Below are 26231 nucleotides of genomic sequence, written 5' to 3'. Positions count from 1 at the left end.
TGCTGGAAACGACATATGTTGGCCATTTTAGCTTTAAACCAGAATTTGGTTTTTGTTTGATTTTTCTCCTTAGTATGACTTGGAATTAATGTTTGAGAGTTTAATAGTGGCTGAAAAATATACGTATCTCAGATGTGAAGTAAGGTTAGGAGACTTTGAAATGATATGATGAGTTTTGAAGTTCATATATATGTGATTAAGAAACCGAAAATGCGGAGATTTCAATTAATTATTTTGGAGGTTGATTATAAATTGGAGCTTAGGATAGGAGGTTAATAAGTTATGGAATCGTAATTGGAATAAATGATATCCGCATTCAAAGTACAAATCTATTGTTGAATTTTATCGGGTTGAGGTTTAGAATTATTGAGAGTTATATAAATGATGTTTAGAGAGATACCGATGGTAGTGATCAATGAGAAGTAATGTGGGAGAATATATTTGATGTTTGAGGAAATAAGTAAAATATGAATTTTGAGGACAAATTTTTCTGATCTTAAGCATAGTTTGAGGTAGGAAATTAAGAGATAAATATAATATAAGAGGATAGATATGTTGATAATTGAAATTTTGTAGTACATATATGGTTAATAGAAGTTATTTTTAGTGAAGTTTGTGTGATTTTATGGTTTAAGTTTATATAAGGATCAAATTGAGTGTTTATAGGTCAAATAAGAAAATCGAATGATATTATAGATTTATTGACTTTTATGGATGTAGAGATATTATTTGAAGTTTGAAAAAACAAAACATCGATTATCATAATTTAGGTACTCTATCTTCCTTGATTATATGGTTTGGAGAAAAGATTGAAGTTTATTATAGTCTAAATTTACATAAAGTAGTTATAGATCAAATAAAGAAATTGAATGACATTATAAAAAATTTAGGCTTTTATTGTGTTTGATGATATTGCTTGGAGATTTCAAAAACTTTCACATTGCGATTTAAGTAAATCGTATTTGTTATCCATATAGTTTGATGAGAAACTTAAATTTAGTTGAAGTTGTTAATTGGATGTAGGATGATGGGTATAAGAATGATCTATATTGATTTGTCTTATTGTGAGGATTTGATTATACAGGTTTTACGAAAATAAATAAGTCAAGGTGATATTCATAGAGGAAATATGTTATCGATATAAGGTTTATATTTGATTGATGATGATGACTTGGAATTCGTATTCATCAAGATTGGAGTGAAATTTTTTAGATATAAGTATTATTATTATGATGAAGTAAGATTATATGTTGATACAAATCATTGATTCAGATTATTTAAAGGTTAAGGAAAATATAATATTGTACATATTAGCGGTTCAAAAGTGATATTTTTGAAGTATATAGAACTTGGAGATAGGTGAAATATATTTAATATATATGCAATTGATGTAATCAATTGTGATTTAAATTTATTAAAGTGAAATTTGATAATGATAGGAAGATATGAAAATAAAGTGTATCATATCATATAAAATTGAATATATGATATTTGAAGTTTTATTGTGGAGTTATTGGTGATTTATTGATGATGGAATTGACTAGGTTGAAGTTTAGAGTTACTAAGAGTATATAAGATGTCGATATTGATAAATGATGAAGTTAATGAAAGGAAACATTAGAATTTGTGGTCTAATGATGATTATGAGGAATTTTGATGATTAGAAATAACTTCGTGAGCTTAAAGATTATTTAAGGAAGAAAATTAAGATAGATTAGTGATTATGAATTTCGTGGACGAAATTTCTTAAGGTGGGGAGAATTGTCACGTCCGTGTCTAAATTTCTAGAATTTATATATTGGTATTAATATATATTATAATTATTAGGCGTGTGATATTAATTTGGTGCTATAGAAAAAGTTTGGAGTTAATTTGATAGTTTTATGTGTAAATTAAAAGTTTAGGATAATTTTAAAAGATTATCGAAAGATAAAGTATCGAACGTGATATTTGTCAAATTTGGATATATATCACCAAATTCGCTGGAATCATATCTTCCTTCATCTTCTTCTTTATTCTTTTCTTTTTTTTTTATTCATTTCAAATTCATCCGTTTTCTCTGAACTGTTTCTCCATCGTTTCTTTGATTTATGGAGATTCGACCGTCCGAATTACTCGAAATTTGAAACATAGCATCCTTATACATAGATCTAAGTCCTAGCCGAAGAGTTTTTGAGTTTCGGCAGTGTTTGGAGGGAAATGTCTTAGACAGAGTTTAAAGGCGAATTGAACGGGTTTGTGGTCTTTAATTAGTAGCCAAGGTAAGTAACTATCAACTATATTTTGAGTTTTATATATATATATATATAATCAAAGAATTTTCAGAAAGTGATATTTTAAGGTTATGCAGGAATTTTGTAGATTAGGGTTTTTCACGATTTTGCTTTTTATTGTGAAATTATGGTTCAAACGAAGCTATTGATTATGCTTCTATGTGAATTTCAGATTTTATTTGATTATGTTGATTTAAGACTTAATTTGGTTAATTTACATATATACATATATGTTTTTGGTTTCAATATATATCTATATTGAACAAAAGGAATTTGATGATTTATTACGAATTGTTTTTGGATTGAGAAATCGGTTGCTGTTATTATTGTTATTATTTTGGATTGAAGTCCAAATATGATTTTGATGATACAAAAGGGCTAATTGTAGCCAAATGATTTATGATTATGAAATAGTTTGGAATTTGACCGTGAAAGGATATTTGAGCACGTTATGATTTTATGATTTTATATCCATCGAGAGTTATCCGGATCGGTGCTTTTATATTTGAAGACCATGTTCAGTGAGGAACATGGCCTATGTACACAGTCTGAAGACCTATTGGGTATGGCAGCGAAGTGTTGGGTAAGACCATATGGGATAGGCAATGTTAAGAGACGTCTCGACTATATATGTGGTTATTTATTGATACTTAAGGGGAGAAACTCGAGGATGGATACAATGTTTTAAGTTTATTTGGATTATGTTTTCGGTTATGATTGATTTTGATATAAGTTTTATGTTTGCTTGAATACGATTTGGTTTGATAAAACACTTATTTGATTACAAGTTGGTTTGATAAAACATTTATTTGATTATGAATTGGTTTAATAAAATTATATGAACTTGGGTTTTGAGTATATTTTATAAGGTTTTGATTAAATCACTTTCTAAATGTATATATGTAGCTATGTTAAGTAAACTTGGTTTTTATAGCTGATAGTTTTTTACTGAGATTTTTGTCTCACGTTTTTAAATGTTTTAATGTTTTTAGGTGATAAAGTACAGGATATAGAGAAGGTTACCGACCGATTAGATGAGGTTTGGAAGTTGGCTGCTTATTGTTAGAATTATGGTTAGAACTTTGGTATTTCAATTGTAATATAATATGATATTATGATATTGAGATAAATTGGAGACTCCTAAGTATTAATTATGATCTTTCTATTTCACGCCCGATGCCGATTGAGGTCGTTTAGGGTCAGGTGTGACATAGGATCCCTGACAGTTGGAGAAGGTTAATTAAGGTTTGTATATCTTCTCCTGTTTTTCAAGTTATGATTAATGGGGATATGTTGGAGGAATTCTCTCCAGGCCGGGGAATCCGCCAGGGTGACCCTATGAGCCCCTTCCTTTTCGTTATTGCTATGGAGAGATTGTCTCATCTGATTCAAGATGCTATTGATAATGAGAGTTTCCACCCTGTGGCTATCAATAGTTTTTGTCCCCAGGTGACTCACTTATTCTTTGTAGATGATGTCCTAATCTTTCTGGAAGGTAATGAGGAGCAGTTGAGTATTATTATGGATATTCTTGACTGTTTCTGTTGGGCCTCTGGGCAGAAACTTAATGTCCAGAAGTCTAGGATGATGTGCTCTAAAGTATGAACTAGAGAGTCTGTAAAAGGTTAAGTGATATGTCGGGTATTCCTCTGACTGGCTCTCTCGGGAAGTATCTGGGTATTCCCCTCCACAATGAGAGAGTGTCTAAAGTGTCTTTTAAAGATACTTTGGATAAAGCTAATATGAAGTGTGCCACATGGAAAGCCAAGACTCTCTCTCTCGCTGGCCGCCTTACATTAATTCAATCTGTTAATTGTGCGACTCCCAATCTTTATGTAGGCTTGTCATCTTCCGGATCCTGTGCTTAAAGATCTTGATAAAATTAACTGTAGGTTCCTGTGGGGGGAAGCTGAGGAGGGAAGAAAGATCCATCTTGTGCCTTAGAGTGAGGTTTGTCAGCCTAAAGATTCAAGAGGTCTGGGTATTAGGAAAGCTAAAGATAATAATAAAGTCTTATTAACGAAACTCCTGTGGCGAATGTGGCAGTGTCCTTCAGCTCTGTGGGTCTAGCTCTTATGCGGGAAGTACCGAAAGGATAAGGTGTTGGGGGGGGGGCTAAGGAAAGAGTGGTTAATTGTTCCTTTCTTTGGAAAGGCATTAGTGCAGTGTTTGCTGAATTTTGTTCTGGGATTGGGTGGAATGTGGGTAATGGCAGGTCCATCAGTTTCTGGAAGGATATTTGGGTAGGTGAGAAGCCTTTATTGGAAGTTTGTACTTCCTTAACTCCGTTGGACATTCAGGACTGGAGGATTGCTGATGTAGTGGATTTTGAGGGTGAGTGGATTTGGGATAAGTTTGAATCTTATCTCAGTCTGGAATCGCTACTGTCTATTAGAGGTGTTCACATTAATAATCAAAGTGAGGATAATGATAGTTACTGTTGGGCGCTGACAAACAATGGGGCCTATTCGTGTAAATCTGCTTATCAGGAGTTCTATCAGGGCTTGGATTCTTCTTCCCAAGGAGTGTGGAAGACGATTTGGGGCTTAAAAGTGCCATACCGCATTAGGAGCTTCCTGTGGCTTGGGGCTAGGAATAGGTTGCTTACCAACTCGGATAGGAAAATGAGGCACCTGGTGGATTCTGGAGCCTGTGGCAGATGCAGAGGGTTTGAGGAGACGTTGTGCATGCTCTCAGGGATTGTGAGAAAAGTTTAGAGGTTTGGAGAAGAATTCTCCCTAAGGATGTGCTTCCTTCCTTTTTATCCCATTCTGAAAATGATTGGTTTGTTGATGGTATTAATGGGATTCTTTTGCCTGGGAAACAAGGTGTTTTTCTTTTTGTGGTAGTGTGCCATCAGATTTGGAGGTGACGGAACGAGGAGATCTTTGGAGGATGAGTAGTTTCTATGCCAAATGTCCTTGATTTCTTTTCTAAAAAGATTAGTACCTTGGTTGAGAGTTTTGGTGAAGACCCCTTACTAGGGTGGTTTAGAGGAAGGAGGTCAATCTTTTAGGCTGGTGTAAGCCGAGCAAAGGTGTGGTTAAGCTCAACACTGATGGTTCTTGTCTGAGAGACGGGAGAATCGCCACAGGAGGGGTCCTTAGAGACGATGGAGGCAGGTGGGTTTCTGGCTTCTCTCATAATTTAGGTATTGGTTCTTCCTTTTCTGCAGAGCTTTGGGGGATTTTCTCTGGCCTGAAACTGGCTAAGGATTTAGGGGTGAAGAAGCTTTTGGTTGAGTCAGATAACCAAGAAGCGGTTAAAATGATTTCTGAGGGAAAGTTTGTTTGCCGGAATAGCTTGAACATTATTAGAGGCATTAAAAGGATTGGGTCCTCTTTTAAGTCTATTAAGTTTGCTCATATTTATAGGGAGCAGAACCGCGTCGCGGACCGTCTTGCTTTGGAAGGGAACTATGATTTGTTGGGTCTTTCTACCTTTTCTTCTCCACCGGTCTTCATTTCTTCCTTGATCTTGGAGGATGCAGTGGGGGTCAGTTTTCCTAGGCTGATCCCGGGTTGAGCTGTCTTGTTTGTTTGTTTTTCTTTCCTTTTCTACAAAAAAAAAACTGATATTAATTTTTTATTTATGAAAATATGTCTAATTTTCAATATAACATGATGAGGCATTTGGGCTTTGGACGAATACATGTATAAGTCGGGTCAAACCCATGTTCGATATAACATTATGAAACATTTGGGTGTTGGACATTCTAAGACTTAAATTTAACACGTCTAAATCCAATGGTGACTAATCAAATCTATTTGATCATTTAGGATACATGTGACCACTAGTGTATTTATCAAACACTTATAAGCTATTTTTCTGTAAAACTTTTTCCCACATCATATTACATTGACCGTAATATTGTCCAAATCCAACTCAGCTCAGCTCAACTTAGAGATAATAATTACACTACAACCCAATTAAACTCTCCAAGATTTTTTAGTTTCTATAAAAAAATATACTAAACAAAATAAAAAGCATTACTTTAAATTCATACATTATATATATATATATATATATATAGATAGAGGATATTAAAGATAATTCTGGTCTGTTAAAAGAAAAAAAGATAATTCTGAATATATATACATTACTTTAAATATGGTCTGTTTAGTCCATATTGGGCCTTAGCGGTCCACACAACTTCATAAAATTAGAAGTTCAAAATTAAGTCCAACTCCTCATATAATGAGCTTTTAGGCCTTTGTTTTCTTATGTAATTGTAATTTATAATAATATTTATTTGTTTGGTAAATGCTATGTCTACTTTGTTTTTAACAAAGTAAGCATTACTTTGTGTGTTTTCACCATTGGATGAATTTTCTAATCTATCATCTAATGGTGAAAACACACCAAATAATGGTACTTTGTCAAAAACAAAGTAACCATAGAAGGCACCTGTCAAATATTGTATTTCAATTATTAATCTTTATTTTGCAAATGTCAAATTCTCTAAATTGTTTAGTTGGTAAAATGGCCATGAAAATCGTGCTAAGTATTATTAGGCATGACATAATTCATAATTCTTTTTACAAACTTATAAATAATTTTTAAAATTTGAACTCCTATGTAAATTCCTCTAATTTAATTCAATTCAATTTTTAATTAGAGTTGGATTCTTTTAGCTTCATTTATAAAGCTTTGAATTATTTATTATTTATAAAAGGGATAAGATGTAAAAATATTTCTAACATTGACTCTTAGAAGTAATTTTATTTTTAACATTTAAAATGATGTAATTGTATCCGTAAAGTTAGGAGCTATGAGAAATTTTATCCATAAGGTTAGCAAATTGGATCAATTTCAAATATAACTATCGAACATAAATATTTTGTTGACTTAATACATTCGCAGCCCCCTCAATTTATACTTTTTTTTTCTCACTTTGCCTCTTAATTCACGGGACAATAGATTAGCATCCTCAACTCAACAAAATATAACACTTTGTTGCCCCTTAATATAGGTCATCTGGTGTAATTGTAGAATAGTGGCTAGTACGCGCTTGACATTTGACTCCACTTATAACATATGTCATCCAAGTAAAGACATTAAAAGGAATGTGACTAAAGCTTTCGTATAATAACACCATTGGTCAATTGGTCTTAAGGGGGTGTCAGCTCTATTGATTTTGAGAATCAAAGGATAACACAACAGATCCGTTAACCTAAAGGTTAAACCCGTTAGAATTTATTGAGTTATGTGGAGGAAAACTCTACCTTGTTGATTGGAGATCCCAAGATCCAGGTTCAAAGGGACAACCTAATTGCATAAACCTTGTGTTATCACTTGGGGGTTCAACCCTGGTCCATTCTTGTGATGTAAATAGTGATAATAAAATGGAAAACGTACACTATGTTTTTAATGATTCTTTATGCGTTTTTTAGCAAGAGAAATACATATGTAAGAGTGAAGTGAGGTTGCTTCAAAGGAGACTAATGTGGTTTAGTTCTCTAAAGCTCTTATTGAACTAGGAGATATTCATGACCGTACCGAATATAACCATGAGAACTAAAAAACATGGTATGTTTGTATATATGTGGAGTATATCATCGTTTACACAAACAACATAATAGTTCAAGGACATCACGTCTACTAGTTAGCCAATAAAATAAATATGTTTTCACAAGGGAATGTTCAAAGCTTGTTGCGTACGTATCTTATGCAACTATCGACTTTAGAAAGTTTTCACCATGTAATAATCGTCTCGTTTCCAATTTTATTCATGTGGGGGGTGGGGGGTGTTGGATAAAATGATGTTTAAAATTAGTTTTAGTTTTAATTAAAATAAAATTAATTAAATTACAAACGGTTTAGTTTGAGAACCTGTTTGACCAAATGTTGCAAACATATATTAAAGACCTTGCATCTGTCTTGTTTTTATAATATAAAAAGGAAAATAAAAATTGGTTATTAAAGAGAGCGACATAGACCATCTCCTTTCCGTGAGGAGAATTTAAGATCTAATGAGCGCGGAGATTGAAAAACCTCGAAGCACGTCTTTAATATATGTGATGTAAAGGATATATGCGAATTTTATGGATATAAATATATTATTGGATAATACATTTTGTATAATAAAATGTCATTGATATATATTTATATATGTAACTGTAAATGGATATAATATTATATATTATATTATTTATTGGGCCAGGCCCACTTTTAAGGTCAAAGGTAATCTAATTAATCCATATTAGATATAGTACAATATAAATCTTAATTTAAGTTTGTTAATTGGATCAGAAAATTGGTGAGATTAAAGTAAATGTTTTTAGTAAAACACGCGGAATACATTTTAAAGGAAATGAATTAGCAATGTTTCTAAAGTACTGAACATTATAGTGTCATAAAAGAACTACTTATTATATAAGTAAATTATTGAATGATTTTTAGAGATTCTATTTGTGAAATTTCAAACTCGGTCATAATATGTTTTAATTGGTAAAACAAAAAGGTTTTGATGTGTTGTATATTATATGTTTTTTGAGTGACATGAGTTTATGCTTTAGAATTGATGGATTGTAATTTACAAGTTTATAAATATGGCTTGCGCGTCGTTTCAATATTTTGTAATTTCTTTTCTTAAATTAACAGGTTCTATATTATGTAATCTAAAACGAAGGAGAAACTCGAAATTTAGAAGCCCAGACCCGGACTTAGAGTTGGAGCCAAAAGTGAAGCTTTTCAATTTTGTAAACTTTTAGAACTTTTATATGATTGTACTTGATTATCCCATGTCATGTCATTTTACTTTAAGTATTTACATTTACTCATAACATTCAAATCCCTCGTTGAAATCTAGGAGTCGTTTAATCCGTTTTAGAAGCCAATTATTTTGTTTTTTTGTTTAATTAATTAAAGTGTTAATTGGTTACTATATAAGGCTTATTAAAAATAACTTAGGGTTAAGCTAATGAATGAATCTTTCTTAAGCCTCCAATACTATTCCTAAAACTTAGAACATGAAGAACATTGAAGAATAGAAGAGGAGTTGCCACCTTCCTATTGATTTTGGTTAAGGGTTGATTGTCGGGTGTAGGTTATATTGTTTCGGTTTTTGCAAGCTCAACCCGGTTCTCATTTTGCAAGTGTAAACTAGAGGGAGCTCGATTTTTACCTCATAATCCCAAGCCTGAGAAAAATCAAGCTATTAACGGGAACGTCTCTCATTCCGTAGTGACAAATAATCATTTCTTCAACTTTAATATATATAAGTGATTTTTGCAATATGGTTTTATGCGTTTTATTTTGTTTTCCGTTGTTAAAACACATCTTTAATAAAGTATTAAAGTATAAGAAAAACACAACCTTAAACGCATCAGGCTAAAAACCTATAAATCGGGGGATCTCACCCCATGGTAAAGGATGGAAAACTTTTGTACTCTCGGTACAGACATCGAAGCACAGTATACCCAGAACCGACCGACCTCAATTTCTCATCATATGATAGTTCAAAATATAATGTATTTTACCAAATTTAAAAATATTATTCTCCAATTCTAGTATTAAATCACAAAAAAATTATGATTTTTTTTAGAATCAACTTATGTGTAATTAGTGGAGAATAAAAAACAAAATATATGTGTTTTATAATAGGGTAATTAATTTATTAGTCCCTATATTTTGATGAAACACACTGTTTAGTCCTTGTATTTTCAAAAACATATGGTAAGGTCCCTAACCTTTTTCTCAGTGAACTGTTTAGTCATTCCGTCTGTTTATTAGATTTTTTTACCGTTTATGACTTCGGAAATAACTAAATTATCCTTACTTTCAAACTTGAGTCATTCCGTCTGTTTGTTATAATTTTTTTAGAATCAATTTATGTTTTATTAATGGAGAATAAAATATAAAATATGTGTTTGTTATAATAATATTTAAAATTGAACCAACTAACCAACATTAGAGATAGTTTTACTCATGGGTACACCTTATCCCTAAAATCTAATTTTTATAAGCTGATTATTTTTAATAATTTTAAGTTTTATCTTTTGATATAATATAATATAAACTACTAAATGAAATAAAATTGCTTTTTTTTTTTTTTTTTTGGTGACATAACTAAATGAAATAAAAGCAAGGTTTTTAATTCATATTCCATACTTTGCCCCAAATTTGAACATGTAAACCCTAACAATCAACGCAGACTACGAAGAGAAATTTGACAACAATGAGTAACGGCGAAGAAGCTCGAGAAAGGCAACTTTCACTCGTTTAGTCTGCGCAATCAAGGAAGAACAAATATGGAAATACTAAAGAGAATGAGGTAAACGTTACAATCTAATTACTCCTTAATTTTTGTTTTGACTTTGAAAACGTTTGATTACAGGAATTAATAGTTACCAAAAGTTTAAATTCAAATCTTTGACGTCTTTGAATTTGTAAAATCCATATAAAACCATGGATTTATTTGCCAATCACCCTTCCGACTTTTGATTTGATTCTAGATACCTTCAGTGCTTTGTGTTAGGCTTAAGTTTTTTTTCTTTGAGAGTGTGGAGATGAACCCTGCTAATCATGAGCTTGAGGAAGGGGAGATTCCCCATGAGGACATTAACATGAACCCTGATGTTACTCTCTCTTACATTGTAAGGGTTTCATTTGAAAATGATGTCCTCCAATGAACTTTATTATGACAATATTACCTGAGCAATTAATGCATAATATGAGCAAGCACTTGAATCATTATATTTGTTCTTAGTGAGCATTGAGGGCAATTTCACTGCCTTTTCCTATGTCCCTGTTTATGTCATGCTTGCTGCTTCTCTAAATAATTCCAATTCTAATTCTCTTTTTTGAATTGACAACTAAACTTAGGTTCTTTTTTATCTTTTAAGCGCAAACTGCTTCTTACTAGTGTAAATCTAATATAATTGTCTTGGTTAATTTAATTAAAACCTTATTCTGTATTCTTAGTTGGCAATATATAATTTTATATAATTTTTTTAAAAAAGGAGCATTTGCATCCGCCCTTAAAGAGAAAGCCGGCCGATGAAAACGCTTCACCCATTCGCATCGGCCAATGGTTGACGCAAGCCATCTGCATCTTGGGCTTTTAGGTGGCTAAAAAGCCAACGCAAATGGCCCAAAACGGCGGACACCAATGACATTTGTTACACTAGTGGTGCCTCCATAACATTTGGATTGATAACTATTTGTTATGATTTTTTTTTTATGAGTCTTGCATCACTTGGGTTCTAGAAAATGATGATTGATCCTATTAAGGAAAATGCGAAATAGGGGGTTGGTCTAATTTTTCAGTTTTATGAAATTCACCCTGATATCTAGTAGTGTTTCAATGGATATAAATTATAATAAAGACGTATATTCCTATGTAATCACTATAAAATACTATTTTGGTATTTAAACTTAACCAAATCTGAAGTTTCATTACTTTTGATTTAGTGAAATTTAGTTTTTGAACTTTGATTATTGTTAATATTTAGTTCTTATATGATCAAATCATCATTCTTAAATATCATATGTCTTCTATTTTCAGGATGAAATAAAAATATCAAAGTCCTATCCACTAAATAATGCATTTCTCATGAATGTCAATCATAAATAGAAGTAATTAAGAGGTAAAAAATTAAAATTTTGAACAAAAAGAAGAAGCAAAAAAAAAAAAAAAAAAAAAAAAATTTAGCCTCCATATATAAGATGTCAATAATCTGAATATTTATAGAGTATGTAATAAACTCTAACAAGGATAAGGATAAGAATAGAGCCAAACAAAATACATAAAGTTTAGACTTTAAATTATAGTCATAGTCTTTTAAAAGTTAGGCTACTTGCTACCTAGTTATGTGTATTATTAATTAGGTAAGAAGTTAGAAATTAGAAATGAAAAATGGTTTAGTCTAAGTTTGAATTTGAGATTGAAATGTTACTATCGGACGTGCAATGCCTGTGACTTCAAAACAGTGTCGCTTTAAGGGGCTCTATCTCATATATCTTTGATGGGATACACTACTCATGAAGGAAAGAAATATGATCTTGTATGAAGTCAAAATGATGATTGATCCTATTAAGGAAAATGCGAAATAGGAAAATGTGAAAGAGCTTAAAAACACATAAAGGAAGACAATGCTGGAATGAAAACACATAAAGGAAACGGAACTGATCTATTAACAGTCAATTGTTTGGTTAGAAATAGGCAAGCTATTTCTTTGTCATACATACACTTGTGTTATACTATCCCATGACAGTGACAAGCATTTATCCACTCTAAAGGCACAAAAACACTTTAATCACTCTAGTTTTGCAATTTGAACAGCATTCTCAACATAACAACACATGGAGATAAAATTATGAGCCTCTAACGGAAATATTACATGCAATGCTTAAGAAACAAAGGGAGTAGGCGTAATGAATCCAAATTGGATTTTATATATAGATGAGATTTTACAAGAATCCTGTTAAAAGATTGGGTAACCCATGATTTTACTTCTTATTACATTAGTAAGGCCATTAATGAATTATAAACTATTTGTACATCCCTCTACTGGCAAAACTTATAATTAACTATTTTACTTAATATATATGCAGATGCATTGCTTTATGACTTAAAAGCAATTATTGATTTTGTTGGTTGTAAAGAAAACATTAAAATGAATTATTTGTCGGTTTTGAAAAAAACATAAAAGTAGGAAATGATGATTTGTAAATTTGAATATGGTCTACACTTTTCATGTATTACTTATCATATTGTGCAACTCAATCAAAGTTTCTTTGTTTTGCTAAAGGATGAGAGGATTCAGAATGTCTTGGGCCATTTTCAAAACGATTTTGCCGGTGAGGTTACTAAAGAGGAATTGGGTAAGTGACTCCAAATAGATGTTGTTCAAGATCCATGCAAGTAAGGGTGAGATATTTTTATATATCGATAATGATGGGTGTACATTTTTCCTTTCAGCGGCTAAATATGGTGATTATGGCTCATTTTTGCCATCTTCTCGAAGAAGCTCTAATTGGTCTCATCCAAAGACTCGAGAAAGAAAATGTAGCACACAAAGACTCAACAAGGGAAGTGGTGGAATGCCATCACAAAAAACTGCAGATGAATCTCCTACCAGCATTCTTAAGGTAAGTCTTTTCTGCTTATTTGATGTTTTCTTCACAAACATCTTTATGTAATTGATGAACTAAAAGATTTTCTGCCTATGTTTGTATTGAAAACAGATAATGACCTCCTTTCCAGTTCCGGGGGGTGTCTTAATATCGCCTCTTCAAGAAAATCTCCTTTGCCTCAAGGAAAAGGAGATATTCTCGAGGAAGATTAAACCTGTCCCATTTCTGAAGCATGGTCAAACCAGTTCTACCTTGTTGGCAAAAGAGTCTGTTTCTTTAGTGGGTAAACTTTCAAAGAAAAGTAAAGCTCCTGCTCTTTCCTCTGATGCATCTGGAAATAAGGAGGATCTTCCACGTGGATCACTTGCTCCTTCAAAACACAAGGTTGTTCAGCAAGCTACATTTTGTGTACAGGATGAATTCTTGACGTCTTCTGCTAAGGAAAAGGCATTATCACAGGGCAAGAAGTTGCATAGGTCCAAGAGTAGCAAAAATGCAGCTGGAAATTCACTTGCTTCTGAAGTGGCACCACCAGCTCCAAACCCAAATCCTGGACTTACAGTGGACAATTGGGTCTGTTGTGACAGTTGTCAGAAATGGCGGTTGTTACCCTATGACACATTGCCTGAGCACCTCCCTAAGAAGTGGCTGTGCAGTATGATTAACTGGCTGTAAGTTTCTTTACTACTTTGCTTGGCTTATAAACATGAAATGCAATTGTATAAACCATGGATTGTTTTCGTTTGAAACTCCTCGGGCTATAATTATGCTTCTATAGAATATAAAACTTTGTCCCTTTCTTTTTTTAATATGTATCTGTATACTTGAATTAATTCAACTAAGTCTAGATCCTCTTAATTAGGCTGGTTTATAAATATTAATTTGTTTGACTAAAAATTTGTTTGACTAAAGCTTTACCTTGTTAATTCAACTAAGTCTAGATCTTCTGAGTTTATGTTCTTTTAGATGGCAAAGCTGTGTTGCTTGACTTGGATTCTTATAAATAGATCAAAAGGGCTGGCAAAAGTCGAGATTAAATGATTTAGATATTTTGAAAGAAAACTGAATGTTTAGAAGATATCTCCTGTAATACAGACATCTTTGTGCTGATTCATAAGCTTTTTGGCATTGTGATATAGGCCTGGAAAGAACCGGTGTGGCATCAGTGAGGAGGAGACAACAAAAGCTCTCCGTGCTGTTGTCACATATGTCCGAAGAAAGAAGAAGGACTAGTTCAACTATTTACCAATTATGTTAGTGGTCGAATTGCATCAGTTAATTAATATCTTATTTGTATTTTGTTACTTCTGTTTTTGAATTCCCTAAATAGCTCTGAGAGTTATATAGTCTGTTAGGAATTGTTATTAGCCAGCTGTCTTATGGTACTCTTATAGTACAGCTGTGTAACCAATTCTTTTGTCTTATTCTCTATATAAAGAGAATATTTCTGTACTGACTACTCATGCAAATGATTAATGAAATCACTCTCTTCCTAATTCTATTCTTTCTCTCTATTTTCTCTCCTTATCTCATTCTTCTACCTCATTTCTGATTATTCTCTGGTCAGAATTCTAGATCTGACATTGGTATCAGAGACTCTGATTCTCAGCCTTTCCATCAACTTTTATGGTTGGTGCTGAAATACAAACTAGAGCAGCTAAGCAAGCCTTGGCTATGGAAGCGGTAGAACAACAGATACAGTCCTTGAATGCAAGGTTGAAGGAGCAAGAGGAGCTCACCATCACCAACTTGCAAGCAATTAAATCTCAGTTCAATGACGTTCAAGTAGCTCAGAATCTGCGCTTGGATTCCATTCAACGAGAACAAACCAAGGCGCAGAACTCCATTGAGGAGGTGGTAAAATCTATCTCAACTCTTTCCCAAATGATACAATCCAACCAGTCCTATACCCAACCTCACAAAACCCCCCAGTCCAGTTCTCAACAGAACAATGGAAACTCTTCATTTATCCTTCTCAATCATGAAAAGGGAATCCTAGGCAACTACCCACTGAATACCAACCCGGAATCTTCTAACCCAAATCCTTATTTCACCAAACTATTACCCAAATGCTCTCTTCCTTACTTTGATGGGACTGAGGTGGAGAACTGGCTGAGCAAATGTGAGAAATACTTCCAGATCTTTGAAGTTGCAGAAGCTAGGAAGCTGGACCTGGTAGATCTGTACTTGCAGGGCAAGGCAGAGAAATGGTTCAAAAATTGGGTCAAGGGTCAGTCTGTCATTAACTGGGAAATCTTTGTGGAGGAAATAAGCAAACGATTTCAGGAAACAGAGACCACTGATGCTGTGGAGCAGATGTCCAAGCTTACACAGTCTGGCACAGTCCTTGAATACCAAGAAAAGTTTGAGGAGATAAAACTTAAGATGGAGAAGATTCATCCTGCTAACAAGGAAAGCTTTTATGTTTCCAGTTTCATTTCAGGGCTCAAACCTGAGCTGAGAACTGCTGTACGTTCTCGTGAACCTGAGAACATTTACACAGCCATCAAACAAGCTAAGTACCAGGAAACTCACTTGAAAGAAGTAATAGAGTCATTAAAATCCAAAACCAGTTACAGATCAAATCAAAACCCTAGGGTTTACCAACCTACTCCCATCTCAGTTTACAAACCACCTAACCACCAAACCAGTCATCAAAGTCCTTCTCTAACCTCTACACCCAAACCAGGCACCCAAAAACTTCTCACCAACACCCCTTATAGAAATGTTCCTGGAGCTTGTTGGCGTTGTGGGGAAAAATACTTTCCTGGACATCAGTGCACTACAAAGAAGCTCAATGCTATGAACTTGGAAGAGATTGACCATGGGGAGGAAGGGTTAGCTGATGAGGAAGAACGAACTCAGGTTGAAGAGGAGGAGCCTCTTGAGCATGCTACACTATCAATTCACGCTCTAGATGGTGGAGTGACAGACAACACCTTCAGACTAAAGGGAGCTATTAACAAGAAGCTCATTATGATCCTCATCGACAGTGGCAGTACACACAGTTTCGTGGATCAAAAGTTGGCCACTGCAGAAAGGCTACCATTGGTGCAAATTCCACCTGTTGCAGTAACGGTAGCAGATGGAAGGCAACTTCTGGTAAATACCAGATGTGAAGATTGCTCTTGGACAATGCAGGGTACCAAATTTTCCTTCCCACTAAGGACACTAGAGCTCAAAGACTATGACATGATACTGGGATCAGATTGGATGAAGCAACACACCCCAGTAACATTTGATTTTGAGCAACACAAATTGTTGATTCATAAAGATAAGAAAGAGATTGCCTTACGGGGCATTACTGAGGAGATCAAGTTAAAGGCAATGTCATTGAAGGCAGTCAACCTGATGGTCCAGAGAGGTTGGAAAGGTGTATCATCAAGGCTGTTCCTAATGTCTATCACTCCAGTCCAACCAGTGACATCCAACAAAGAGACTCTTCCTCAGGTACCTCCTACACTACAACCCCTAATTCAGCAATATCAATCTCTATTTCAACCTCCCACTACATTACCACCACACAGAACACATGACCATTCAATACCACTCAAAACTGCCACGGATCCAATCAATGTGAGACCATACCGGTACTCTCATTACCAAAAAAATGAAATAGAGAGACTAGTTGCTGAAATGTTAGAAAGTGGGATTATCCAGCCAAGCCAGAGTCCTTATGCATCCCCTGTGTTATTAGTAAAAAAGAAGGAAGGAACCTGGCGGTTCTGTGTTGATTACAGGGAGCTGAATAAGGCTACCATTAAAGATAAGTTTCCTATTCCCATCATCCAAGAGTTGATTGATGAGTTACATGGGGCTAAGGTATTTTCTAAAATAGACCTTAGAGCAGGATACCATCAAATTAAAATGAACCCTGCTGATGTACACAAGACTGCCTTTAGAACTCATTCAGGGCACTATGAATTCAAGGTTATGCCTTTTGGTTTAACAAATGCCCCAGCTACTTTTCAGTCCTTGATGAATACTATATTTGCACCCCATCTAAGGAAGTTTGTTTTGGTTTTCTTTGATGACATTTTAATCTATAGTCCTACAGAGCATGAGCATTTCAAGCATTTGCAAATGGTATTTCAACTACTTGTGCAACACCAGTTATTTGCTAAAGCCTCTAAATGTGACTTTGGTGTTTCCCACATAGCCTATCTGGGTCATATTATCTCTGCAGCAGGCGTTTCTACTGATCCTGCAAAGGTCTCTGCCATGTCTAATTGGCCAACACCAACTTCTCTCAAAGGGCTAAGAGGCTTCTTGGGTTTGACTGGGTACTACAGAAGGTTTATTAAAGGGTATGGTGAAATAAGCAGACCCTTAACTGATCTTCTTAAGAAGGATCAATTTTGTTGGAGTGATAAGGCTACAGATGCTTTTCTCCAGCTCAAAACCATCATGACCACAGCTCCGGTCTTGGCCCTCCCTGATTTCCATCAACCTTTTGTATTGGAGTGTGATGCAAGTGGAGTTGGAGTGGGAGCAGTGCTGATGCAGCAGGGCAGACCCATTTGTTACATGTCAAAGGCTCTTAGTCCTAGAAACCAAAGGTTGTCAGTCTATGAGAGGGAACTCCTGGCTATATTACAAGCTTGTACTACCTGGCGCCATTATTTGGAGAACAGCACTTTCATCATCAAGACAGACCAAGAAAGTATTAAGCACCTTCTGGAACAAAAACTGCATACATACTTGCAGCATAAGGGTGTCTCCAAGCTGTTGGGCTTAGACTACACTATTCAATATAAGAAGGGGGTGGATAATAAGGTTGCAGATGCCCTCTCCAGACAACAAGAAGAGGTCCCTAAGCCTTCTAGTCAAATTTATGCCTTGTCAATGGCTATTCCATCCTGGATGCAGGACATACAACACTCTTATGTGGGAGACACTACCGCCCAAACCCTCATACAGCAGCTCTTAGTCAAACCTAACACACAATTACCTTATTCCTATTCTAATGGTCTTTTAAGGTATAAAGGGAGACTCTATGTGGGTGCTAATACCAATCTAAGGCAGCAAATTATTGAAGCTTGTCACAACTCCCCAATTGGAGGTCATTCGGGCATCAAGGGCACACTCACCAGATTGCAACTTCACTTTCATTGGCCCCAACTTATTCAGTCAGTTACTAGTTGGGTGAATTCCTGTGACACTTGTCAGAGATGCAAAGCTGACCATTCTGCTTACCCTGGTCTGCTACAACCTTTGCCCATTCCAGAAGGAGCTTGGCAAGATATAGCCATGGATTTCATTGAGAAGTTGCCTACTTCTAAAGGGTTTGACACCATATTGGTAGTGGTGGATAGATTCTCTAAGGGTGGGCATTTCATTGCCTTATCACACCCCTTTACTACTACCACAGTTGCCAAAGTTTTCCTTGACAACATTTTTCGCCTACATGGCATGCCTAAAACTATTGTTTCTGATAGGGATAGGATATTTACTGGGATTTTCTGGAAAGAGTTAATGAAGCTATTGGGCACTCAGCTGCATTTTACAAGTGCTTACCACCCTCAATCAGATGGTCAATCTGAACGGTTGAATCAATGCCTAGAGAACTATCTCCGTAGCATGTGTTTTTTGTACCCTAAGAAATGGAGTTCTTGGCTCAGCCTTGCAGAATATTGGTACAACTCCTCCTATCATAGTGCCATCAAGATGAGTCCCTTCCAAGCATTGTATGGCACTGTTCCTAAGTTGCCAATTCTTCCCCAACACTCCACTACGGTTGCAGCTGTTGATTCCTTCCTCCAGGAGCGTGCCAAGTTAACTTCTTATCTGCAGGATTGCCTCTCTACTGCTCAGAACAGAATGAAGCAAAATGCAGACCTCAAACGCACTGACAGGGAGTTCAATAAAGGTGACTGGGTATTCTTGAAACTCCAGCCTTATAGGCAGACTTCTCTAGCCCTTCGCAGCTCTATGAAGTTCTCTGCTAAATACTATGGGCCCTTCCAGATAATCGAGAAGGTTGGTAAGGTTGCTTATAAGTTGCAATTACCCCTGACTTGTCGGATTCATAATGTGTTCCATGTTTCCCTACTTAAGCGAAAGGTGAACTCTTCCGCCTCCCCTATCACTACTTTACCACCCATCAAGGATGATGAGTTCTACATCGAACCTGCCAAGATATTGAATTCCAGGCATGCTTATATAGATGGTGAATCTGTTCCTCAGTTATTGGTGCAATGGGTTGGCATGCCCAGTATTGATGCCACCTGGGAATCTGAAACTATGCTTAAGGCTCAATTTCCAGCATTCATGCATTCTTGGGGACAAGAATGTGCTCATGGAGGGGGTATTGTCACATATGTCCGAAGAAAGAAGAAGGACTAGTTCAACTATTTACCAATTATGTTAGTGGTCGAATTGCATCAGTTAATTAATATCTTATTTGTATTTTGTTACTTCTGTTTTTGAATTCCCTAAATAGCTCTGAGAGTTATATAGTCTGTTAGGAATTGTTATTAGCCAGCTGTCTTATGGTACTCTTATAGTACAGCTGTGTAACCAATTCTTTTGTCTTATTCTCTATATAAAGAGAATATTTCTGTACTGACTACTCATGCAAATGATTAATGAAATCACTCTCTTCCTAATTCTATTCTTTCTCTCTATTTTCTCTCCTTCTTATCTCATTCTTCTACCTCATTTCTGATTATTCTCTGGTCAGAATTCTAGATCTGACAGCTGTGTATGAAGTTCCTCTTGCTACGGGTCAAAAAAGGATGCAAAATGATACCAGCAGAACTACATCAGGAGTGCATGTCCAACATGTCAAACACAGCCTTCAGAGTCTTAATTCCCTTGCAGGGTCTACACAGGCAAAGAAGAAACATGGCTTGAAGGAAATGGCAAAGGAAGGTATCAGCAGTGGCATGATGCGGTCATCAAACTCCCTGAATAATCACTTGCAGGAATCTGTGAAAAGCAGAAGCCGGAACAATATGAACCAGCCTCCTGCAGAAGCAAATCTAGTGAACAAATCTAGATTTTATACTTAGTAAATCTCAAAACTTGGTTGCAGAAGTGAAACAAAATCCTCTGGGTGAAGGTAACATGTTCATTTTATAACTGACATTCCATTTACTTGTCAGAATCCAAACCTAATATTCGTGTGATTGTTTTGTAATGTTTATCAGCAGGAAACACCAAGCTAGTAAAGATGAAAAACAAGAGGGAGTCTGAGCACTATGGATCTGGGAATCCTAAAAAAATTAAAATAGATCTCTCAGATAAACACATACTAAAATCAACCGAGTGCTCCTCTTCACGGGATGTGAGATGTGATGCGAAGGAAAGATTACCCGTCCCTGTGAAGAATCTCTGCAACCAATCTCAGATTTCATCATCCTTGAATGTGAAGAAAAGAAAATTGATAGAGTGGCAAGGTGATCAGAATGGCCTTGACAGCACTGCCACTGGGAATAACAGCATGGGGAAATTAATCAAAAAGGAGGAGGTGGTAAAGAAACTCAAGGTTTCTTCATGGCGAAGTCAAGATCATGCTGTAGATGGAGTAAATTCTGAAAGGCGTATTCACAAGGACCAGCCACTACAGAAAAATAGAGGAAATTTTACTTCTCAACAACATTTGGATGCCACAGCTTCATCCAGAAAAGATCTGGGACTTGCACAACTTTCAATGAAAGCCACTTCAAGTTCATCAAAGGAGGGAGAGGTTGACCTTAGATCTCATGCACCCCTGCCTAAAAGGATGAATAATATTAAACGCAGCATTCCTGATAAGCCTAGCAATAAGTTTTGTAAGGATGAGAAGGTTCATGTCAACAAGAGTAATTCTGGACAGCAGAAAGCGGGGGATACTGGTCCTCGGGGGAACCTGGTCCCAGGTTGTGACAACGATATTCATAAAAGGGCAAAATGTTGAGAGGTTATGCAGATATTCTTGAGGTTCGTTATTTTTTCTATTGAATTTTTGAATCTTATTTAAATAATTTGTTATGCATATGTGGTACTATCTCTTGGAAATAGAAGCTATATCCTTGTTGTCCTCACTCTTACTGTGGTTTGATTACTTTTCAGGACTCAGGGTTTGATTTTGAAACTAATGAAACAAACTTCCAAGCTGCTCGGAAGTTTCTTCATGGAGTTTATCTCCTAGAAACTAGCAATGAGGTTGGCAGACTGGGGCATATAGTATAACAGCTAAACTTTGCGAGTAAGTATGTGCTAATTGAAAATAGGGTACTAAAGATTTTTTTAAATAACATTTTTGCTTACTATAATGTTCTTGAGCTTGTTATACCATTGAATAAGGATTAAAACATACATTTAATATTATTTGGCATGAGCTTATTTTAATCCTACCTTTTCATCAAAACCTCTTCTTTAAACTAAATTTATGGATTATCATTTGAAATAATTATTTGTATGACTGCTCACACAATCACAGGCCAGGCTAGAATATGATTGTATGTGTGTGTGTCTATTGGATGTGTATAATGAAATGAACAAAGGCTGCTTCCAGACATGTTCCTCTGTCTCCATATGGATTTCCAGCCAACGGTTGATGTGAAGACAATGCTATCAGAATTGATGGAAACGTTTGGGTAAGGAGCTTATTATAGCTGAAACTGGAGCTGGTCAGCACGGTGTAGCAACTGCTACACTATGTGCAAGGTTTGGTTTGCAGTGCATCATTTATTTGGGTGCTCAAGATATGGAACGGCAATCACTTAACGTTTTCAGGATGAGACTTCTCGGTGCTGAGGTCAGACCTGTCCATTCTGGGACAGCCACACTGAAGGATGCTACATCAGAAGCTATAAGGAATTGGGTAACTAATGTGGAGACAACCCATTACATTTTGGGATCTGTAGCAGGGCCACATCCATATCCCATGATGGTTCGGGAGTTTCATCGAGTTATTGGTATAGAAACAAGAAAACAAGCAATTGAAAAGTGGGGCGGAAAGCCAGATGTGCTAGTTGCGTGTGTTGGTGGAGGTTCAAATGCCATGGGACTCTTTGATGATTTTGTGAAGGATAGGAATGTTCTATTGATAGGCATAGAGGCTGCTGATTTAGGCTTGGATAGCGGTAAGCATGCTGCAACTTTGATGAAAGGATAAGTTGGAGTCTTGCATGGAGCTATGAGCTACTTGTTACAAGATGATGATGGACAAATGATTGAGCCTCATTCTATTAGCGCAGGGTAAGGACTTCAACCGTCTTTTTGAACTTGATTTTTCCGAGGCTTATCTAATTCTATTATTGTGTTGCATTCTGCATTTTATTTGGTTTCGTGCAGGTTGGATTATCCTGGAGTTGGACCGGAGCACAGCTTTCTGAAAGAGAAAGGACGTGCTGAATACTACTGTGTTATGGATGAGGAAGCACTCGAAGGTATTAGTTGTTTTTGCCTTTTTTAATTAAGTTAAACACTTTGTTAATGATTGTTTTGTGATGTAAATGCAGCATTCAAGAGATTATCACGATTAGAAGGCATAATCCCAGCTTTGGAGACATCTCATGCACTGACTTATTTGGAGAAGCTCTGCCCAACACTCCCAGATGGAGCTAAGGTAGTACTCAACTGCAGTGGGAGAGGGGATAAGGATGTTACACACCGCCATCAAATATTTGCAAGTTTGATGCATTTTATATTTTCTTATATTGTTGGGGCAATAAATGGATTATTGGTGCAGGTGCAGGTGCAAGTGGACTGTAAGGGCAAAGCAGGTGCGAGTGGCCTGTAAGGGCAAAGCAGGTGCGAGTGGCCTGTAAGGGCAAAGCGGAAAAGCTGAATTACAGTGCCAAACATTGAGTAAGTTTCCCTCATCCTAATACCGCTTTGTTTAACTGAATCTGCAGGTAAACAGTTAACCGAAATAAAAACAATAAATGCTCCATTGAATATGTTAGTGTTTGGCCCATTGTTTTGGTTCCCATGAAGCATATCTGGATTTGATGGGCATATTTGTTTTCTCTTGAATATGGCAGCCACAAAAACCTGATAGATAAATATTATTGAGGATCCAATTAGAATATATTTCTCAAACAATATTGAGTCAGCAGACATAAATTAATGTTATTCTATCATGAATTTATTGATATTATTGTGTCTAATGTACAGTAAGTAAACCAAGCATTAACAGGACTGTTTTGTCGGGTAGGTCCCTCGCTCTCCCGTAATCAAGTATTTTAATCCCAACTATATTCCCATCTCCATGATTCGATTCCTGGTTGAATGGTTAAACTGATTGAGTAATTTAACTTGTTGGACTGTTTAGGCTCTGCTTAATGAATGACAAAATTGAAGTTTACTGTTTAATTGAATCCATAAAATGTTTAGGCTCAGCTTGGTTTACTGTTTATATTTATTGTTTTTTTTTTGTTTCGGTTAACTGTTTATATAACATTTTCATTTTTTTTTTAACAATGTGATTGATATTTTACCCTTCTATAGGTTTTACACAAGCAGCTGTTCAATGATCCAAGAGTTTTGGCAGAAATGCAGCATAATCTTCTCTTTCATTCTCCTCTATAGTTCCTTCATCAAACTCAACATTTCTTCCCCTCCTTCACACGATAATCGCCTGTGTGGAACATGTACGTCGAATCCTCAATCTCAGTCCGGTTGCAGCCTAGTTCCTTGTAAACTCCTGTTTGCTTCATTTCGGACTGAAGAGTTTGGACATTATCCCATTCCCTTGCTAATGCACAAGTGTTATTAGATTCGATTAACTGATTATTCACATCAACGGCTATATCTACTCGCCCTTGAAGCCTGCTCGCGGAGAGCAATGTGCCCTGAAGTAGAGCCCTTTCGTTGGGGTTGACAATAATCCATTTAGCCATGTTCTGAGCCTTGTTTTTACGGGCAATTCGACTCCGCATGTCGACGACACAAGTTTAATGCTTCGTTGAAAGGGTCACGTTGTGTCTACTAGACATTGAGTTCAGATGTTTGAATCTACATCTATGAGTCGTGAGTGGCTACAAGCATGCGAAACTCTTAGAAAAGTTACATGGTTCGACTTAATTCCTTTATCGGTCATCTTTTTGAAGAAATTGAGTGATTGTTGCTCGAGTCCATACTTTGCAGCAGCAACAATCATTGATGTATATGGAATGATAGAAAGACGTGGGACGCATTTAAACACTTTGCTTGAGTAACCAAAAAATCTGCATTTGGCATACATGTCTACAAGCGCGGTAGCAACAACATCCTTCGACTCATGGCCACTGCGAATCACTGTGTGCAACTTTCCTCGAAAGCAGCTTCCTCAAACTAGAACAAGCATAAGCAATTGAATTCTCTAGAAACAACTGAATAGTTAAAAAAAACTTCAAGTGCTCTTCACTTCCTCCTCCATTCTGTGCATAAGTTGTGATAATTGAAGTCTAAGATACATCCTTCAAATTTATCGAATCAAAAGCTCGTGCTGTTCCATATGCGAATTGCATTTCCTATACATGTCGACTAGTGAGGAACAGACGATGAGGTTTTGTTGAAACCCCCCAAAATCTCAACAAGGGTGTGGATTTTCTTACTAGTTTTGTCGTCAACAATCATCGAAGACGCCTTAATTAATGTAGCAAAAGTGAACCATTTGGTGCGACACAATTTTTTGGCAACGTTCTGTATGTCGACTCTTTAATCTCAATCCGGTTTTCAGACTGAACTGACTGATAAACACTTCTAATAAGTGGTGCACAAGCAATTGCATTCTCTAAAATTAACTGAATTCTCGAAATGATTAGGCTTTCCTGCAGTAAAACAACTGAATTCTCTAAAAAGTTCAAGTGCTTCATTTCATGTTCCATTATGTGCATAAGCTCTGATAATTGAAGTCCATGATATAAACATCTTTCAAATCCATCAAATCAAAAACTCGTCTTGGTCCATCGAAATCATTCAATTTCCCGTACATGTCAACTAGTGAAGAATAGAAGATGAGGTTTTGTTGAAAACCCTAAATCTCAACATGGGTATGGATGTTCTTATTAGTTTCGTCAACAATAATCGAAGACGCCTTAACTGATGTAGCGAAAGTGAGTTCATTTGGTGGGATCTAATTTTTCATCATTGTTCTGTATAGAGAAAAGAGCGAAATTGGGATTCTCTGCGTGGACATAGCTCTCAATGAGCAAAGTCCATGAGACGACGTTTGGTTTAGAATTTCATCAAACAGATTGGTGCATTACTGGTGAGTATGTATTTTATTGATGAGATTGTATCGGTAAAAGCTCGAATTGGGTTAAAGAAATTGCAGAAGTGAAATTTTATAATTTTTGTTTTGGCGTGAAAGATGAAAGGATGTTGAGGAGGTGTTTTCTGTTCAGAGATTGCATTACTCAATGTGGGGAATTTAAGTTCGTACAAGCTGATTTTTCAGTCATTTTATTGACTTATCATTTCATTAGTCAATTGAGAATTATAGATACTCTTGAAAGTAATTTTTTTTATAAACATGCAAATCAAAAACTTTAATTTGATGTAATTGATTCGTTTGAAATTTTGCGCAATGCATGAAAATGTATTTTTATATACAAATATGAATTTATTAGTTGTGAGGTATATTATTTATAAATTAAATTGAAAAATATAAATAAATTGAATGGCATAATTACTTTATTTTGTATATTGATTATTTAACTTTTATTATATAAAATATCAAAAGGTATTGTTTTTGTTAAAATTTAAATGGTAATCTAATGTATATTATTTTTATAAAAATAATTTGATATTTATTAGAGTTTGAGATAATTAAACAGTAAATATTTTATTTATACTATTGGAATTTGTTAATAAAGCAATATGATATGGAATTTGTTATTTTTTTAAGTAAAGGTGGAAAATTAGTGTAAAAAAAAGAAAAGAAAGTAAAGGTGGAAAACTTTG

The 26231-nt window shown here is 35.4% G+C and overlaps 2 protein-coding genes and 1 pseudogene across 4 annotated transcripts; 2 read left to right on the top strand and 1 right to left on the bottom strand.

Moving 5' to 3' along the window:
* The first annotated feature begins 10397 nt into the window (after positions 1–10397).
* On the top strand, positions 10398–20408 carry LOC136219942 (uncharacterized). Of its 3 annotated transcripts, XM_066007547.1 has the most exons (6): positions 10398–10548; positions 13028–13100; positions 13198–13367; positions 13464–14023; positions 14492–14605; positions 14920–14935. In XM_066007547.1, exons 3-5 carry the CDS (start codon positions 13320–13322, stop codon positions 14583–14585), a joined length of 702 nt encoding a protein of 233 aa, XP_065863619.1. In that variant the 5' UTR covers positions 10398–10548; positions 13028–13100; positions 13198–13319; the 3' UTR covers positions 14586–14605; positions 14920–14935. The 3 variants fall into 3 exon arrangements, with proteins under 3 accessions (XP_065863619.1, XP_065863620.1, XP_065863618.1); XM_066007548.1 differs by lacking the exons at positions 14492–14605; positions 14920–14935 and adding an exon at positions 20175–20408; XM_066007546.1 differs by lacking the exon at positions 14920–14935 and having other exon boundaries at positions 14492–14890.
* Positions 20409–20507: 99 nt separating this feature from the next.
* Positions 20508–25877, top strand: LOC136219941 (uncharacterized). Its single transcript, XM_066007545.1, has 7 exons — positions 20508–21275; positions 21408–21543; positions 21778–22538; positions 22635–22729; positions 22802–22908; positions 23032–23150; positions 23793–25877. The coding sequence occupies exon 1, from the start codon at positions 20527–20529 to the stop codon at positions 21250–21252; it is 726 nt and encodes a 241-aa protein (XP_065863617.1). The 5' UTR covers positions 20508–20526; the 3' UTR covers positions 21253–21275; positions 21408–21543; positions 21778–22538; positions 22635–22729; positions 22802–22908; positions 23032–23150; positions 23793–25877.
* Positions 23796–24793, bottom strand: LOC136217480 (pentatricopeptide repeat-containing protein At4g15720-like; annotated as a pseudogene).
* Positions 25878–26231: the final 354 nt, after the last annotated feature.

Source organism: Euphorbia lathyris, chromosome 2 (assembly GCF_963576675.1).
Source record: "Euphorbia lathyris chromosome 2, ddEupLath1.1, whole genome shotgun sequence".
NCBI classification, from domain to species: domain Eukaryota; kingdom Viridiplantae; phylum Streptophyta; class Magnoliopsida; order Malpighiales; family Euphorbiaceae; genus Euphorbia; species Euphorbia lathyris.
Note: the sequence above shows the minus strand (reverse complement) of the source record. Positions and strands in the feature narration are given on the sequence as shown.